The following is a 20,803-nucleotide window of genomic DNA, read 5'->3' as shown; positions in this document are numbered from 1 at the left end:
TTGTATTTATTTATTACACTTTTTAATTGTTCTATTTTTACATACTGGGTTTTTATTTTTCTAATGTTATTTATTTAGCAGACGCCTTTATCCAAGGTGACTTACAGAGACTAGGGTGTGTGAACTATGCATCAGCTGCAGAGTCACTTACAACAGTGTCGCACCTGAAAGACTGAGCACAAGGAGGTTAAGTGACTTGTGCAAGTTCACACAGTGAGTGAGCTCGGATTTGAACCAGGGACTTCCTAGTTACAAGCCCTTTTCTTTAACCACCGGACCACACAGCCTCCCCTTGTTGTGTCTTAATTTCTGTTTTACTAAATTTTGCATTTATTTGTGTGTGTGTGTGTGTGTGTGTGTGTGTGTGTGTGTGTGTGTGTGTGTGTGTGTGTGTGTGTGAAGCGCTTTGAGATCCTTGTGATGAAAAGCACTACAGGAATGTGAATTGTATTGTATTGTATTGTATCTCCAACAGAACTTACAGTTTTTCCCAATTGTTTACACACTAAAATTGGAACATGAAACGCAATCACCGAAACCTGTAACTCATGTACCAAGTCTGCAAAATTGCAAGCACAATTCCTGCTTTACACTCAGTTTCCAATTCTATATCACACTTTTTGCAAAACACTACACACAGTTCTCTACATTAGGCACAACATTCAAAATTAAAATCTCTGTAGTCCCTTTGGAAAGCAACGCCAATCACAATGCCACGCTCTATACACCAATTGGCAACACCCACTCCTCACAGGTGTAAACACTAGTTGCTGAATTGTTCACTTAGAAATCAGAGCTTTAGCAGTAGAAAAGGCCACAGATGAGCTCTCCTGTTTTGGAGGAAAATGGAAATCAATGGTGAAGCAAGAGCTAGAGGTCAAGGAGTGAGAGTAAGAGGAGGAAGAGGAGGACGAGGAAGGACAGTTGTCTCAGATGAGATCAGGGCCACATTGGTTGACCATGTGCTCAACCATGGATTGAATATGAGGGAGGCTGGGCAGAGAGTTCAGCCCAACCTGAGCCTCTACACGGTTGCATCTATCATCCGTACATTCAGAAATGAGAACCGGTAAGTTACCTACCATCTACACTATGCTCTTTATGTATGTATACTGTAGTATACTGCAGTCCGACATATCAGTAGGCCTATGTTACTCAGTGATTGTTGGCCAATGTTACACTAATGTCATTTCATATTGAAAGAAAATAGATTATTTTAGCTTACTGTAACCAATCATATCATATTTGTGGATCTTCTGCAGAACTGAGAGACGGCCAGGCCATGGTGGAAGACACCGGCTGTTCCACCAGAACAGGAGACCGCTATTGTGAACATGGTGGTGGCAAACAATACCATTAGACTACGAGAAATCCAGAACCACATAATTGCAGACAACACAATATTCAATAACATTCACCAGGTGGGCTTGTCTACATTGGACCGTGTATTACTGCGCAACCGAATCCGGATGAAACAGGTCTACAGGGTGCCATTTGAGCGAAACTCAGAGAGGGTTAAAGAACAGCGCTATGAATATGTGCAAGTAAGTACTATACTGTGAATTTACTATCATATCAGCACTGTATAGACACAATACAGTACTGTAATCCAGTGTATTGTGCCTCACCAAATTGACTGCTCTAGGTCTATTTCACATATTGTCTTGTTGTCTGTTTCAGAGAGTCTTGGAGCTGGATGCCGCTGCAATTCAGCACGTTTATATTTACATTGATGAGGCTGGCTTCAACCTAGCCAAAAGAAGGGGACGGGGACGGAACATTATTGGCCACCGTGCCATTGTGAATGTCCCTGGACAGCGTGGAGGGAATATCCCCATGTGCGCAGCCGTTAGCCAGCAAGGCGTCCTCCATCACCATGCCAACCTTGGTCCCTACAACACCGCTCTTCTCATCACATTCCTGGACACACTACATGGCATCCTCATTCCAGCCGAGCAGAGGGGTGGACCAGAGCAGCCCAGGTATGTTGTCATCTGGGACAACGTGAGTTTCCACCGGGCTGCTCTGGTCCGCAACTGGTTCATCGACCACCCACAATTTATTGTTCTATACCTCCCACCATATTCCCCATTCCTAAACCCAATTGAAGAGTTTTTTTCGGCATGGCGATGGAAGGTGTATGACCGCCATCCCCTCCCATGCATGCCTCTTCTCCAGGCAATGGAGGATGCATGTGGTGAAGTTGATGTGGGGGCTTTCGGCGGCTGGATCCGTCACTCCAGAAGATTCTTTCCCCGCTGTTTAGCCAGGGAGAACATCGTTGTGATGTAGATGAGGTGCTGTGGCCAGACCAAAATAGGAGGCGGGATGCAGCCTAATTTCTTTTGTCTTACATTTTGCATGTGTTTTTGTCTTTTTGTGTTGAGAGTTTTGAAAGAATGAGCCACTTTCATTTTTTATTTTTGTACAGAAAACCCTTTATCTTACTGAATGTTTTTCCTGGTTTTCTCCTGTTGGGTATGGAAAGTGTTACATACAAAACACAAGCGTTCAAAAATACTGCATTTTGGAAATAAATGACAATGTTTTTGTTAATGTATTGCATTTGTGCGTGTTTAATTATATATATTTGAGTAGGTATACATTACTGTGACAATTTTTTACAACCGGCTACAGTGTAACACTGAAAATGCAAAAGGCATAAACCTACTGATGGGATATTCATAGTAGTGTTTTGTGTTGAGCACATCAGTGTGTTGTTGGTTGGTAGACAGATCTATTCATATGACACGTGTGTGTGTCATTTGGATGCAAAAAAACATTTTGGAAAGAGATAAAAACAGTTTTGAATGCAGTGTTTGCTTTTGCTAGAGATTTGTAGAGTTTTGCATTTTGTGTTTGTGGTTTTGTGTTTTGTGTTTAGAGTTTTGGGAAAATGAGCCAAAGATTCAGCAAACGTGTGTAAACAATTGGGAAAAACTGTAATCAAACGTTACTGGGCCTATGCTCTTCCATGGGCTAGGGAGAAAATAATAAAATAATAATCACCTGAAGTTTCTTGGTCTTACTACACCACAGCGACCCCTACTGGACGGGCCAAGCGGAGACCAGTCAGGGTGAACTCTTGTCATCCAGGATTCAGAGGCTTGGCAAGGTCCGCTACTCAGATTCAACAGGAGAAAAGATCAATTCTCTGGACAGCAGGTATGGAGGCCATTGACTTTCAGTACTGGAGCAGTGCATGGTTTATGTTGACTTTCAGTACTGGAGCAGTGCATGGTTTATGTTGACTTTCAGTACTGGAGCAGTGCATGGTTGATGTTGACTTTCAGTACTCCTAGGGTAGTGCATGGTTTATGTTACTTAACATAACACCAGTTTTAGCGTCCCTCAACTGGTTACACTTAAATATAGAATTGACTTTAAGATCTTGCTGGCCTCTCAAGGCCTTGACTTGCCTGGGTCTATCTTACATCAAGGATTTTCTTTGCTGCTACATTCCCCAGCACAGCTAAAAATGATCTCCTTTCTGTACCAAGAACAAAATTACGAACTACGGGAGATTGTGCCTTTTGCTCTGTGGCCCTTGTCTCTGGAACTCCCTTCCAAGGTCTGTCAGGGATTCAAAGCCTGTGTCTATGTTTAATCGTGTCTCAAGACCCATTTTTATACACAGGCTTACTGCACTGCATAGTTTTTATTGTATTGTTTTATGTACCGGTATATTAATGTATTTTTTATGTATTTTATGTCTTTTTTTATGTAAAGCGGTTTGGGATTTCTTTTAATGAAAGGTGCTGTACAAAATAAATATATTATTATTGTATTGACTTTCAGTACTCCTGGGGCGGTACATGGTTTACAGCAGTGGGGGCAGTCAATATGGAGAGAATTATATATATTTTTAATCCTGAGTCTTTTTGCAGTGTACAATTTTATTTAATACAAATGAACCTAGCAAGCGCAAATCATTCAGAAAGAAGAGGCAGAACTGCCTCAAGCTCTATCTTGAAACATTAGCGCAGTGCATGTAATTGAAGTCTAACCGCATTATCCAAAAAGTAACAGCTTCTTACAGTAATTAAACACAGAGGCAAGAGTGAGGTTCACTGATTCTTTATTTAGATTGTATTTTGTATTAGTTTATGCATCGCACACCAGCAAATTGTGTTGATTTAGAAAAACAACTGAAGCAGTGTCTCTGCTGCATTATTTAGCCATTTTATAAGACAAAAACAAAAGGATATTTCAATAATTGCACTTAACTTTGATCATTTACCAACATTTAATCAGGGTTGGTTTTTTTTCATGACAATGCCAAAACCAAATAAATGGAACAATATTATAGTATTACGAAAATATACATTTATTTTTCCGTAGCTTTTTCATATTATATACAACTTATTAGGGCATTTATAAAAAACCCATAATCTGTATTAGCATGAAAGTAATTTTTATTGGCTAGAATATGTGTAAAATGCTATTGTTGTAGATTGGCAACCCTATCATGAGCACTTATCCTCTTGTGCTGTGAACAGCAGATCAAGTTGGAAGCATGTTAAATGTTTTGGAATGACAGGCTTTCTTTCTTTTTATTAAATGTGCAATGGGACAATCCATGTTTAAGTGTGCATGTGGGGGCTTTATTTGTATGTAAATGGGCTGGGAGAAAAAAAATCTAAAACCTGCCATAACCTTGTAAATAAGTAATAGGGTGCTGATTCTATGTCTGCCAGGGATAAGTGATTCGTGACTACCACCTAATTCCTTCAGGGAAACACGAGGCGTGAGAAAGCTGTTTGTGCAATCCTTAAAATGACACTTGGTCCGGGGCCGCCAGCTCACTCCCAGTCCCTTTCAAAGTCCCCAGTCCCTGCTGTCTTTCCCATCATGACTGAAACTGATCCATCGTGCACAAAAGTGAGTGCTTAATGTGTTTCTGATAATGTATCCAGCCCATGTATAAACACTATAACAACAATACAAACATTATGGCAGCTATTTGCTGCCATTATATTTGTACTGGCTCATATCGGCACGATTAAGATTTAACTGCTAGATCAATATGTTCTTTATCGTGCCAAAGGCATCATACATTTTCCCCAAATCACCAGACTTGACAGACCCACACTGCAGAGATCCACTACAATGTTGGGGAGTAATGCATTACTGTAATCTGATTACATTTTTCAGTAACTTGTAACTGTAATGGTTCCTTTTTCAGACAGATAACGGATATCATTTTATATTTTTCAAATAGGTTACTGTAATTAAAGTAGTTACAATTTTGTTCAAGTAACTTGCAACTGTAACAGATTACTTTTTAAAAGTAACTTCCCAACACCTGCTACAATGCAACACTGTAGCTGTGGTTCGAAGCTGTCCTCGTCTGGTTTAAAGCTGTTCTTCAAAAGACCTGCCATTAACAGCTGTGAAAAGATCACTGCTCAGTTTTAAGAGGGCAGCTGACACAGACTGTACTCCTATCCCACATTTTGCCAAGAGTATATAGCTGCAGAACGAAGGCTCCCACAGGGTAGCTCACACAGCGTAGCTTACACAGGGCAGCTCACAAAGGGTAGCTCACACAGCGTAGCTCACACAGCGTAGCTCACACAGCGTAGCTCACACAGGGCAGCTCACACAGGGTAGCTCACACAGGGCAGCTCACACAGGGTAGCTCACACAGGGTAGCTCACACAGCGTAGCTCACACAGGGTAGTGCTGCGTGCGCAACTCATAATTTACGTAGTGCTTCATTTACCTTCATTTACCACATCCCTGCCACGTGACCACAATACCCCACGAACCTTAGGTTTAGGGTTAGGTTATTGTTATGAAATGAACTTTGTTTTAGTACCTACATTTTCACCCTTATCATGTGATCGGGCAGTAGCATATAATGATGACGTCTATTACGAAAACCTCTCTCCATTTTGCTAATTTCAATCGTGTATAGAGTGCCTCATAGTGGAAATTCAGAGGAATTGCAGAGGTGAACAACTACAACTGCACGTATTGCACATATTATGGCTATACAGTATATTCTTTTTGTCATTGCACATACTGTAGTGGGGTAAATCTGAGTCAGATATTTTTCTGACATATGGGAAAATAAAACTACTTCTACTGCAGCAAGTACTCAAGCGAGACCTTCCTTATTACAAAGCACAGAGTTACATTACAAGAAGGTATCGAGAGGGGAGCTTGTGTCCTTACAGCTAAAACTACCTTTAGGGAACTATGGAAGACTATACAGTATATGTAAGGTAGCACAGAATTGATTTAGCATATGGAGGGACTGATTTACAAATCTTAGTGACTTACATTAAGTAAATTAAAAAAATAAAAAAAACAAGCAAAACAGTTCATTACAGAAAAGAAAAAGCAGATTCATAGTTTTGAATAGAATAGGACTGTGTGTCACTGGTGCTTTAGGGAGTGATATATAGCCAAGGCTTTAAAAACTATTTTGTTAATACTAGCTCAAGCAACTTTATCACTGGTCCCCTTTTCATTACAATGAAATTAATTTGGCATGTGCAGTCCAGATGTTTACTACACTTCAGATAAATAAAAGCAGCATAGCTTTGCTTCCTGGTACCTAGTCACTTCCTGTGCTGTAGTAACATTGTCTGAATGCACCAAGTCCATTGGACAGAATTGGAAAGAAATCAAAGGAAGTTATTTGATACCAGGAAGCTACAGCTACTTTAACTGATATAGGAGCACATCCTCAACTAAACAAGCAAAGAGACGAATTAATCAACACAGGCAAAAACAGGCAGGTAATAATGTGTCTAGACCTATAATGATCATTACACTAAATCTCTAGGGTGCATATTTTAAAGCAATCCACTGCCTGGAAGTACATTGGGACTAATTAAGCATTGCAGTAAAAGCTTTGTAAATCTGTGCCCCAAACAGAAATCCTCAAAGGCTGAAACACTGAAGGTTGCTTCTTGTATACTACAGAGGTCTGTGCTTTCCTTCCCACTTCCCACAAATCATTGTGTCATACAGTCACTGTGCTTTCTTGGGTCTTCATCATCACTTCTTATCCACTTTCTCTCAATTTCCACCTACAAGGAGATACACAGGAACCTTCATTCCACATTAAGTAATCTTAAAAATATCAGAGGTGTTAAATATACTCTAGTGAATAAGATTTAAAATTGCCTATATTGTAATTTAATAAACTTTTTCTTTCCTTTCTTTGAAGTTGTGTCTGACTGTCCATTGGAAATCCCCCTTGCCCGCACAAACCCTAAAACACCAATGTAACAATAATATAGCTACCGTACTTTACATACAGACACATACTAATTTATTCAGGGTGCAAAAATCTACATTGGGTGTCATGTTTTGTTTTTGTACCAGTTTCTTAGCATTTATGAATCCAGATAGCCCTTGTCTGTTTCTATTATTTGTTTATTTAGCAGACGCCTTTATCCAAGGCGACTTACAGAGACTAGGGTGTGTGAATGATGCATCAGCTGCAGAGTCACTTACAACTACGTCTCGCCCGAAAGACAGAGCACAAGGAGGTTAAGCGACTTGCTCAGGGTCACACAATGAGTCAGTGGCTGAGGTAGGATTTGAACCGGGGACCTCCTGGTTACAAGCCCTTTTCTTTAACCACTGGACCACACAGCCTCGTTTTTGTCTCTGATATACTGGTTGCTCTCTTTCTTTCTGCCTTACCTGACAGTGATAGTGTGCCTTGGTGACGATGTGTTTCTGAGGCTGGATATCGCTCTCAGTGCCCAGGGATTTCACTTGGGTCCCGGAAGCGGCCGTGTCAGCGACGTCAAACTCCATCGTCACGAAAGGCAGCCAGTCAGACGGAATCTCTTGGTCTGACCCCAGTTCGAGTTTGCAAGAGAAGCAGAGTGGATGATCTGAAGCTGCAGTGGAAAACAAGAGTCAGAGGAGCAATGGGGGGGGGGGGTGACAAGTTTCAGGGTTAAAAAAAACAATATGCTGTAGCAAGTAATCCTTTTAGTAACCTCATTGTCAGGAAGCTAAGTAGCCAATTCTACACTGATGGGAAGCGTCTAGAAAATGACTTTAATCAATGCAGTACATGCCAGGCATGTGTGTCTGTGCTTACTTTCACTATGCATTTGCTATATGTTGCAAATGCAGTAGTATATACAGCAGAAAGCTTACCTGTGTTCTTGGCAGGAAGTCGGTCGATTCTCCATACTATTGCTCCGTATGCATTCTCGTACTTCACCGATCCAACAGTGACCTGCATCACAGGCTCCGAATCGGCTGTGGTGACAGATCCAAGGCAGGCGTTTCTGTTCATTTTAGCCTTCAGCGACTTCTGCCTGAGGAGGCTCACAGTGCGAGAGACTTTGATCCAGTCGCCGGGAAGCGGGACCTGAACGAGAACATTCTGGCAGACCTGCGCGGAGTCCTGACGCAGTGAGTGTGTGAAGGCAGGGGACATGTTTAAGAAAGCCTGTAATTCCACATAAGCTCCCTGCACAGTAAGCACCGCCTTGACGGAGAACGGCAGCTCGGCATCGACTGAAAGTGTCTTGAAGCGCATCAGCTCCACCCGGCAGGCGTCGGGAGGGCTGAATTTGATGAGTCTCGACTTCTGAAACTCGTTTTCTTTGACACATTTGTGAAAATAGTATTCGGAGATCTCGATCCAGCCTTCGCCCGTCTCCTCAGCATAGCTCGGGTTCCCTCTGTGCAGCTGGAGGTCATTTAAAGTTAAAAAGCACTCTGCTCCGCCATTGACAAAGGACAGGCAGTATACATGGGTTACCACTGCATTTTCAACCACCTTTCCGTCTTTGCCAAGTCTTCCCCAGAAGTTGTCCACAATCTCCAGCCCCAGTGCCTGCTCCTCGTAGTGCTTCTTCTGGTGCGAGAGAAGCGGGAGTCTCATGAGCTCCTCCTCGATGGACGAGAGTAAATCTGTGAAGTCGCTGTAGTCTGTGGTTCCCAGCTTGAGCATCTGCTCCGTTTCTGCCTCGTGGCCCTTGGGGTGGCACTTCCTCTTCTCCGTGTAGGAAACGTGCTGGATCTTCACCGTGTGGATTTTCCCCGGCTCGTTGCAGTTCTCCAGCTTGGGTTCAGAGAGCCTGCAGTACGGATGCAGCTGAAATTCCTTGAAGGGTTTCTCCAAGCCTTTCTCGTAATACATCTGTAAAACGCCACCAGGTAAGAGTTTAAGGTAAATGGGCCCCCACTGGCGAGACGACATGCGGTTCTTCTTTTCAGGGATTCTCAGCATGAGGGGCCAGCCGTCTCGGTTCTGACTTCGGAATAGGCCACGCGGTATGAAGGTGGGTATGCCGCTCTGCCCTTGAACGGGCTTCTCCGGTGCTGACCCATCCCTCTCCTCTGCATCGCTGGCTTGGAAACTTTCCAGCTTTTGACAAATATAATCAAAGGACTGGTGAATATGACTTCCAGGGGAATCATACCCCTCCTTTCTAAAGAAAAAATGAGGATGGGCATCGCTGGTTTCTGCGGAGTTGGGTTCAGAGTCCGACGAGGAGCTGCCTGACTGATTCCTGTTTGGCCAGAATGGGTTGGAGTGGCCGCTGTCATCCAGGAATGGGTGGAACCGCTCCTCTGCGATAAACAAACTCTGAGCTGCAGACAGGGTCCCTGGATCTGCTGTGTGGAGATCTGGCCGGTGGCACGGATTGGCAGCCAGCTCTACAGCAGGTGAAAGAAGCGGGTTACTGCTGGGGGATGAGAGGGACCTAAAAAAGCCATGCTGGCTGTAAACGCTGGAGAAGGGAGTGCAAGGGTTCCCTGGAGCCTCTCTCACTGGAGTGCACAGCGGGGTATTGCTGGGCACACAGGGGCGCCCGTTGAAGTCCCTCAGAGGAGATGCAAGAGGGCTGCTGCTTGTAGACGGGGATCTTTTGGAAGGTTCATATCGAGGAGGCAGATTCAGTTTTAAGCCGTTGGGCCTGGGGATCCCAATGCTGGTACTGGGAGAATGTAAAGGCTTTTGCGGTGACTGGAAGGCAGCAGTGTCATCATCAAAAGTAACCCAGTTTGGGTGGCTGGGAGAACACATTGTCTAGTCCTGCATCAAGTTGAGTTCTGTATTTATCCTGCTGCGACTGCTTCTGTGAAGAAAAAAAATGGTGTTATTTAATTATTATTTATTTCTTAACAGATGCCCTTATCCAGGGTGACTTACAATTGTTACAAGATATCACATTATTTTTACATACAATTACATTATTAATTACCCATTTATACAGTTGGGTTTTTACTGGAGCAATCTAGGTAAAGTACCTTGCTCAAGGGTACAGCAGCAGTGTCCCCCACCTGGGATTGAACCCACGACCCTCTGGTCAAGAGCCCTAACCACTACTCCACACTGCTGCCCTTAATTAATTAAGATTTTATATATATATATATATATATATATATATATATATATATATATATATATATATATATATATATATGCGCACATATATATATATATATATATATATATATATATATATATATATATATATATATATATATATATATATATAAAGTGTTTACTACTCTATTCAGAGTTTTTACAGTATTGAACAAACATTTAGAATATCTTGTAAATAGAAAAAATTTCTAAAAGGTTACAAAATGGTCTAAATTATGTAAACCCTTTCCTAATATAAATTTTGCCCTGTTTCTTTAATGTAGGGGTAAAATACCATAGATTAATTTGTTCACCTGAAACAAAACCAGTTATCCCATTCCATGGTGTATGGCTCCCCCTGGCAGGGCTACCATGGCAGTGCTTCCTGAGTACATACACTAACCTAGCAACGAGGCTTCTTCCTTCTCCTTAAAACTACACTGTACCAGTAAAGCAATGATGACCTAGAAACCAGGAATTCAATTTAGTGTGCCTTACTAACCTGCAGGAACACCAAAGCCAATGCAACAAATCAAAAAGCATGCATCTACTGATGAGTGAGAAAACTACAAGCTCTGTCTGATTATCTTTTGCACAAACAGGGCACCACTAAATCCATATATACAAACTATCCATTGCACCGAGTATAGAACTAGTAATACACAATCCAGATAACGCAAGGAAAATGAGGGCATGTTTACAGTTCCCAATGCGTTTCATAATCATAGCAGCTGAGCTCCCAGTAACCAAACCACACACTGGAAATTATTTTCTGTTCTTTGTTTTGCCAGTCGTGTTCAGTTGAATTGATATACTGCATTTCATAATGTGAAGTTGATCAAATGCTACAAGCAACTAGGCACCAGGTACTGTACAGTACAGTGCTTTCAAATAGATTTTCTTTATTTTGACAACATTTAATTGCACAACAGTTGCTCATCCATCGTACAGTATTGAATGCAAACTGTAACATTACAAATGCATCTTTCATTAGGGAAACAATACTGAGGCACTGTACTACAGGGCACACTGCACAGATCGCTCAATAGCAATAAACTAGTGCTGTCAACAGCGATTTGGTTATGCATGCGAGTGCACATTCATTGAATCACCCTATGGTCCACAGTCTCCAGCAGTCTCAGCTGAAGTAACAACCTCAGATCCCATTCGCTGTATACTGGGGCGTTTGCTTTTTGAAATTCTGAACCTAGGCAGGATTAGCTGTAACAGAGGTTAAAATCGTGTACTTCAGGTCTGGGCAGATGAATTGAAGTTTGTTCTTAAAATACAATAGTTATATATGCAGTAAACCAGACTGAATCTGGACTTGGGCCTAAATAGGCAGCTTCAAGGGTGTCATTATAACCTCTTACCGCTGCATAGTAGCATGCTTACTAACTATTCGGAGTGAGGTGGGGAAGCATACACTGAAGCGAATTGGAAAATAATTGTCTACAGAATCCTGTGCAACTGCAATATAGTCCCTCACAATCAGCCTTATTCCCTCACAATCAGCCTTACTCCCTCACAATCAGCATAATCAGCATTAAGGGCTATTCATACTATCGTGCTTATTCACTGCGTTTTTTTACAGCCAGCGTTTCGCTGCTATTTTTGTATTCAGACTTGCACATTAAATATCACAGGCAAGACGGGGGAACGTCTGATTATAGCAGTGCAGAATACAGTGCAGAAATATCTCGATAAAGAATACAAACAGAAATGATGTGAAAATATGAGGAAATCGGTAAGTAAGCACTATTGGTATGTTAAAATAACACACTGTTTTGACTACAGGTTTTCGTTAAATGTCTGGGTGTAGCTTCTACAAAGTGCATTCCATGAGATGCCCATCCTATAGTTCTATGCTATGGTTGTGAAGGAGTCACCAGTAAAAGGTATCTGTGAGAAAAAAAACAAACATCAGAATGCATCGAAATGATTGTGTTTGGTAGTCCTTTCTGTACTTCTAATTTTGTTTAAATTAGAATTAGAATTTTTGATGCCAATAACATTGTTTGAGTTTATTTGTTACCAATATAGCAGTCGATCTGACACTCGCAGTCTCCCAGTCGCTCTCACACGCTCCTTTTTTTACTGGCACCTCGGGCTCAGGGAGCCCATTTGCGCCACACACCCCCAAATACATATACATACATATATATATATATATATATATATATATATATATACATATACACACATATATGATAACCTCTTGAATTTCATGACTATGTACATAAATAAAACAGCATTTGTAGGATATGCTATGCACATACATTGTGTAGCTCTTTCTTTCTCTTCTTCAGATCAATAACCATACGGCAGCTTGCACCCGATCCCTATTGCCTTCAGATTATATGCAAATTTAGAAGGACAGGGTGGTGATTGCATCGTTTTTCATCCAAAAATCGAACCTGTTTCAATTTTTTTTATTTTTCGCAGCAATTATGCTAAAGTGTGAAAGGTAATATTCAATTCCATAGGTTTGATTTTTTTAACCTAGAAAACGTAGCAAATAAACACTATAGTGTGATAGCCCTTTACTCCCTCACAATCAGCCTTACTCCCTCACAATCAGCCTTACTCCCTCGCAATCAGCCTTACTCCCTCACAAGCAGCCTTACTCTCTCTCAAGCAGCCTTACTCCCTCTCAAGCAGCCTTACTCCCTCGCAAGCAGCCTTACTCCCTCGCAAGCAGCCTTACTCCCTCGCAAGCAGCCTTACTCCCTCGCAAGCAGCATTTTTTGCTGGAATAGTTAGTAAGCATGGCAAATAATGATCTAAGTGGAAGCAACAACAGAGAATTATCCAGAACACACATCACAGGATATCAAACAGGTAAGAAATTTAATATTTGGAAAATTTAGATGCTATGAAGTATTACTTTTAGTGGAAGGAGTCTCGTCTTAGCCCCAGTGTACAGTCAGGACTGAGTTTGTAGAGTTATGGGGGGAATGCTAACTCTCTGACTGTAACCAGTGCTATCTGTCAACTTTTCAAAGCAATACAATCACATGCGATAACATTTAAAAGAACAATGACTGTTAATGGCTTACATTCCTTAGGCTCTTACAGAGAAATAAAAACATCATGAAATAAATCTAAACTAGCTCCAAAAGATGGCATATATTTTCAAGTGTGTGCCAAAGTATGTGCACAGACAGAGCTCTGTGGTAGCTTGTGAATAATCCACACAGCAAATGTATCAAGCAGAAGAATAAGCAAGGCTGAGACAGCAATTCAATATTTTAATTGAAGGCTTCAGTTATATAAAATAAATACTTACAGACAGGAAAAAACAGGTCTGTATCTAATTATCGAAAACTCTTTCATGTTGCAGCATACCAGCCTTTCGAGCTGTTGTCATTTTTGCTTCTAACCACTGATGGCTAAATGCTTTAAAGCTTACGTACTGTGCACGCAATCATGTGACACAATGCTATATTTCCTATTATAGACTGCTGAAGATCTTTCAGCCAATCAGAGCGCATGTTTTGCCTGCTGTATGTCACACATCACAGAGAAACTCCATTCATGACATCAACCTTACCATATTGAATTTCGGTATAGTGGATGTCACCTGCTTTAAAAAAGCATACCTGAGGCAACAGCGCAAGTGTGGTATCTAACCTGCAGCTGACCTGAGGCAACAGCGCAAGTGGGTATCTAACCTGCAGCTGACCTGAGGCAGCATCGCAAGTGGGTATCTAACCTGCAGCTGACCTAAGGCAGCTGCGCAAGTGGGTATCTAACCTGCAGCTGACCTGAGGCAGCATCGCAAGTGGGTATCTAACCTGCAGCTGACCTGAGGCAGCAGCGCAAGTGTGGTATCTAACCTGCAGCTGACCTGAAGCAGCAGCGCAGTGTGGTATCTAACCTGCAGCTGACCTGAGGCAGCAGTGCAGTGTGGTATCTAACCTGCAGCTGATCTGAGGCAGCAGTGCAGTGTGGTATCTAACCTGCAGCTGACCTGAAGCAGCAGCGCAGTGTGGTATCTAACCTGCAGCTGACCTGAGGCAGCAGTGCAGTGTGGTATCTAACCTGCAGCTGACCTGAGGCAGCAGTGCAGTGTGGTATCTAACCTGCAGCTGACCTGAGGCAGCAGTGCAGTGTGGTATCTAACCTGCAGCTGACCTGAAGCAGCAGTGCAGTGTGGTATCTAACCTGCAGCTGATCTGAGGCAGCAGTGCAGTGTGGTATCTAACCTGCAGCTGACCTGAGGCAGCAGCGCAGTGTGGTATCTAACCTGCAGCTGACCTGAGGCAGCAGCGCAGTGTGGTATCTGACCTGCAGCTGCTATAGAAGAGCTGCAATACATCGCTTTTTCATATGGTACCTGCCTGCTGTCAACTTGCCAGGACCCTTTAAATTGAAATCTTCAGTACATACCTTCATTCAAATAAATACAATGAAACATATACATTTAATGCAATGGTTGACTCATGGGTTACTGCCCTATAACGAGACGATTTTGACTATTAGCACACATGTTTAGCAAATTGTATTATTTAATCACAAACATTTGGCAGGAATAAGGCAGGAAATGCAGTATGAAGTCAACTCTGAGTAAACTGTAGTTCTTGAGCACGTTACAAAATTATTTCTACAACCAGATTACCTTAATTCAGTGATGTGAATCTGGACTACAAACTTCACTTGACATTAATGGTGGTATGAATACTGTTTTTCTGTTTATTTTCAAGTGTCTCAGGGCATCCTCTTATCATTCAAGTAAAAAGATAAGCTGTGTTGCTGCAAAAGATTCATCAATGCTAGAAGTTTTAGGAGAATTACTGTAACCAATTTTTTTTTTTAACTCACTTGTTTTAACATTTGCAGTTTCCATCTTCCTGTTGTACTTTTGTTACCACCAGGGATAGAAATAAGACTCCTGTTGCATAGCGGTTTCATGTATTGCAAGTTTTTCCACAAGCTTGATTAGCTACAAGGTATAGGTAACAAGCTGAAATGTGTCTTAATAAACTCACAGTAAAACCAGGAATGGATCGCACTGCTATGCAAAGAGATGTCTTAGTTCCATCCTTGCAACTACCGGTAAGGAATGGTATGTTTTGAGAGATTTAGAAGTGTAGTTGCTACTAAAGCCCCTATCACACTGGCACTTCTACCTGGGTCCGGACCCTGGTTCTGGCTACCCTCAGGATGTGGGTTGACATGCTTTGACTCGAGACAAAATGCATGACGGCTGTTCTTAAGCTGACGAAATAGCAAACAGCTATGCCTGTGTGGAGGTTTCACTTCCATAAGAAACATTTCTGTTTATTCTGTTTAGCCATATCTTTGTTGATTGAGACACACCATGTGCCGGATGAAGAAACATTTGGGCGGACGGTTCAATCCAGAGAAGCTTGGATGGAAGCGTCTGTAACAAGCTGCCTCCAGGGCATTGATACACGTATTGTTTACTTGCGTCTGTCACCCAGATGAACCCTACTTTATCAAAAGCAGTGTGAAATCGCGTACCCAACCCGCATGACACCGGGTCCTGGCCGAGGTAGGTTCCGACCCGGGTAGATCATGCCAGTGTGAAAGGGCCTAAATAGGTTCTAATGAGTAAATAATTTATAATTTTGTATGCGTACTGTCCATGCTTCATCATTTTATTGTTTGTTAAATCATTTAGCATGTTGTAATTTAATATGAAGCCAGTGATTGCAATTAGTTTGGCTTTATTGTGTATAACAGTGGGTAATGACATCTCAAGGACAAGTCAAGCTATTGAGTTAACAAAACACTGTCACAGATAAAACCTGTAGATATGCCACGACAAAGCCTCCTGTGACACAAGGTGCCAAACACATCCTTTGCCTATTGTCTACTGGATTTTCCGGCCAAGTTCTATTGCTTTATCATACACTATCCTTCCCCTTATAAAAGTGTACTATGGTAAAAGCAAAGTGTAATAAAGCATTAGTGATAGCAAGGTAAAGCATAGGTTAGCATTGTAAAGCCCAGATAAGTGTGATAAGCCGCTTGCAGTTTTACACTGATGTCATGAACGTTTATTGAAATGGATCGAATCGTCTGGCAATGGATGTTTTTACATTCTTTGATCAGGAAAATAAAAAAAACAGAGACTGAGCAGTAGAGATAATTTCTATTTACATTTTTGTACTGAATAATAATAATAATTTTTATTATTTGTTTATTTAGCAGGCTCCTTTATCCAAGGCGACTTACCGAGACAAGGGTGTGTGAACTATGCATCAGCTGCAGAGTCACTTACAATTACGTCTCACCCGAAAGACAGAGCACAAGGAGGTTAAGTGACTTGCTCAGGGTCACACAATGAGTCAGTGGCTGAGGTGGGATTTGAACTGGGGACCTCCTGGTTACAAGCCCTTTTCTTTAACCACTGGACCACACAGCCTCCTCAATCAGATTTCAGACTTACTATATACAGCAGTAGACTAATCTAAATTGTCCATATCTGCACGGTTAGCAATTAGTATGTTTAGGTATTCTATAAATAATCAAAGGGGCTACTTAACCAATTACTGAGGGCCTCTGAGGTTAAATGTGGGTGGGGTCTCAGGTAGAACCTAATACAACCCCAGAGCCTGTTGTGCCTGGACTCAGAACTGGAAGCACTGTGACCAGTAACTGTCTATTGTTACAGAGTGGGCTGCCAGGCACTGGCAGGCTAAAGCCCTGAACTCTGTTCGAGACTGTGGTTCAAACACAGTGTATTTATTGTTTTGTTTTGTTTTTTTTAACTGTCATAATACTTTTTTTTTTCCTAAGTGGAAATGCAGTGTATCTTATTAGATTGGTTGAAATGATCTTGCATGTTAACCCTTTCATGCATGGCAACCTCATATGAGGGCGGTTATGAACAAAAAAAAAACTCTCTTCTAGTCTTTACATGAGGACATATAGAGGACACAAATGCATGATGACCTCATATGAGGATGCCATTTTCCCCTCATATAAAGCAATGGGAAAAAAACTAAAGCATTTTCAATGAAAAATATATTTGGTGGACATTTTCAATATTTCATGCATTTAATGTTATTTTACTTGAACCAGAATTACAAATATACAGTGACGTCCCTCTGCCAAAGTAACACTGATTAGACCAGCGTAGTTTCTTACAGCTTCACGAGAGTGATTGATGACTGAGAAGCCTTGGTTTACATGCTCTGTATAACACTCTCCTCTCACATAAAGCACACATTTTGAACAGCATACTACTGTACCTGTGCAAAAACTTGATGCTATAATTATAAAATACTGCAAACTAGACACAACTTGTATACAACGCACAACCTGTATATTGCATACAGAAATTCTCATAAATAATGTGGAAAAACGTGTGTTATACTTGTGAAATTACAACACACAGACCAATAAATAGTTGTACCAACACTGTAGCATGATTTGAAGATGAAAGCCATCATGGAAGACAGCAGCACACTGTTTCTCAGGACTTCTAACCATGACTTATAACCACAAACGCTTCAGTGAACCACACTGATTGCAGCTTTTTGAGAATTCATGTTTTTTTTCTGCCCAGCAGGTGTTTTATGGGATGCTACGTTGGCACACTATCTTTCACACAGCTTTTTATCAAAGCTTTTCCAGGACAGGCTGATATCTATGGAAGCTGTCTAAGGTCAAAGCACCAGCCCTGGACCCTGATAAAACACTCTGTTTCATCTTCTCCTATCCAAGTCGGAAAGTTTTGCCACTTCAGTGAGAAAGTAAATCACAGGGCTTGAAATATAGCCCAACATCCAGCATACACAAGGAGCCACGATTCTTCACATTTCTGCAGGATACAGAAACACTTGATGCAGTCTGACAAACTCAAGAAAGCTTTCCTATTGCACTGACTGGCACACAACCATGGCCTACCTGCGTCCACATCAATAAAATTACTGACTCCAGCAAGGGTTCAAAATTGGTGTCTTGCACAGATTAAATGGTCAAGTGCATGAATGCTGACTGTCCATCTATCTGTACAACCAGCTGTCTGAATGTCATGCCTGTTGTGTACAGAGAGCTGCAGATTTAAATGCGATGAAAGTTGCTAAGGACATTAGTAGCACTCATTATTGAGTGCATCAGAATATGGGGGAATTGGAGGCACTGTGTGTACACTATGCCATGCTGGCTGCTATACTGTACACACAGTAAGAGCAAGAGAAGCTTAATACAATTGTGATGAAACATGGTAGGGACTTTCACTAGTTCAAGTTATCCAGCGCTCTTTTCTTTGTGTCTGTATCGGTATGTCCTACCGTAAACACCAATCTACAGTATGTAATACAATTATTGATTTACATTCACCCTATTGCTTTAATATTATTTCCATAGTCCTAAAGTTAACTTTTTTCTATAAGTACTTTACTCCATGAAAGCAAAAATATAATCACAACGAAAAACTGAATTTTTCAATAGACTTATTACAATAGATAAATACTTTTAATATATTTAGAATTGCAAGTATCTTCTACATTCTGGGAAACACCGTAGGAGAAAAGACTAGTTGTGTTTACAGGACGGTACCACATGTGTACACTGGGAGGGAATGAAAAAACACAACATTAACATTCTATTTTTAGTAATCCGATGCAAAGTGAAGTTGTAAAACTTGTCAAACCCCCGAACATTTAAAAATACAAAGTATAATTGCGTCGTGTTTGTTGACACTCGAATCCCGTTAGTTGCAACCCGTCCCAGTCAAATTCTACCGCTTGGCAAGTTGTTACTCCACAAAATGGCAGATGAAAACAGCAGCACCAGCTGTAACTAACCGCTCCCAGAAATGTTATCCTAACTGGAAGGTCATCCCTTGCAGGCTGCAGTTTTGCAATGGCATGAGTGTATACCCACATCTCACTTCCTCCCCTTCCCAGATGAGCTTGTTTAATGTCTGTACAGCTTAGCAATTTGCCGAGCACTTTTTATTTATTTAAAAATACATAAGAACGTTTGGTTGTTAGTAGCTTATTGATCCCAGCATCTCAGCAAGCAGCTTCTTGAAGGATCCCAGGGTGTCAGCTTGAACAACATTATACTGGGGAGTTGGTTCCAGACCCTCACAATCCCAGACCCAACCAAAACCAGTGGGTGATATTTTTTTTTTTAGGCCTTCTCAAATTACCACCCAAAAATTCACGAAGAAGGGTTGGGCAATGTCATTTATTTTACAAAATAAAACAACATTTTTGGCTGAAAACAAAGTGATTTGTTTTTAGTCTGTCCCTGACACGGAAAACGCGTTAGTGTAGTTCTTGTATGTCGCCGATACTACTAATAAAAAAACATTCCTAACCAGACACTATAATTTAGAAAACTAAAATAATGATATGTTACAGTTTCAACTGGAAACTAAAAACGTAATGGTATTAACTTATTTTGCTTAGACGAGCGCCAGGAAGCCACTGAATTTTCGATAATCAAAACGGACCGTAATGCTAATAAAATAAATGTTTAGTTTGTTGTTGAAAATAATATGGTTTCAATGTGTCTTCCACGCAGCCTTTTTGTTCTTGCAATCTAAGTATTTAAAGACAAAGACAGTTAAGCTGAAAGCACATGTACTGTTATTTATTCACCCCTAAAAAAAAAAAATTCTTCACGTATAAATGTAAATAAACTTACCGGTACTTCAATGCCCTGATATATGTTGCTCAGAAAGATTTCATAAATCCAAATCCTCACTCAAAATAATTCAGCGCTGCCAAACGAGTGCATTTCGCTCTGGCTTTTTTTTATTTCATACAGATGTTCGGGAAAAAAATATGTCATTTTTGTCCAGTGAGAATGCAGACCAGTTCGTGGTAAAAAAAAAAAATGTAATTATAAAAAGGAAGTTACTGGAACTTATAAAGTATTTGCTTCTGGGAAGCGTTGTCTTAATTCCAGACGGTATAGTTAAAAAAAAAAAAAACATTAATTTCACAAGAAGAAAAATATTTTTAGTCAGTTGTATCTGGAGCACACCACCACCACGAAGAAGGGAGCAACAGACAGACAGACCCTTTTCAGAGTCTGTAGAAAATGAGACTGAAGCGCTGCTCGGACTGACTGGCATCGCTCCTGCATTGCCCTATAGTACCATAAGGCTAAGGTTGATGATGGCGCATGATTCTCCATCAAGCAGAAGCATCAATTTGTCGTACACATTTGATACCGTTTAAAAGTTTGAACAAGAATATATATATATATATATATATATATATATATATATATATATATATATATATATATAATATATGTGCATGCGCTACTGATGTGTAAAGACAAAACCAAGTCGGTGATATATATAATATTCCTGCAAGATTACTTACAGCTCTGTGCGGTTATAAATAGTATTTTAAAGAGCTTACAATTAGGCGACAGGGACGCATCGTACGGCTCAGGAAAGGATAATGCACAGAATGGTCACGTTTAGATTAGTAGTAGCGTACA

The 20,803-nt window shown here is 41.0% G+C and overlaps 1 protein-coding gene across 1 annotated transcript in view; it reads right to left on the bottom strand.

Annotated features, from left to right (window-relative positions):
- LOC117411286 (stonin-1) overlaps positions 1-20,501 on the bottom strand; it is a 36,746-nt gene extending 16,245 nt beyond the window's left edge. Inside the window, exons 1-3 of the mRNA XM_059024828.1 lie at positions 19,994-20,501; positions 8,134-10,070; positions 7,666-7,868 (exon numbers count right to left, since the gene is read on the bottom strand). Of these exons, the coding sequence (XP_058880811.1) occupies positions 7,666-7,868; positions 8,134-10,018 (2,088 nt within the window). The 5' untranslated portion in view covers positions 10,019-10,070; positions 19,994-20,501. The remainder of the gene's footprint in view (positions 1-7,665; positions 7,869-8,133; positions 10,071-19,993) is intronic.
- Between the last annotated feature and the right edge of the window lie 302 nt (positions 20,502-20,803).

Source organism: Acipenser ruthenus, chromosome 6 (assembly GCF_902713425.1).
Source record: "Acipenser ruthenus chromosome 6, fAciRut3.2 maternal haplotype, whole genome shotgun sequence".
Lineage (NCBI taxonomy): Eukaryota > Metazoa > Chordata > Actinopteri > Acipenseriformes > Acipenseridae > Acipenser > Acipenser ruthenus.
This window is presented reverse-complemented; position numbering and strand designations above follow the sequence as displayed.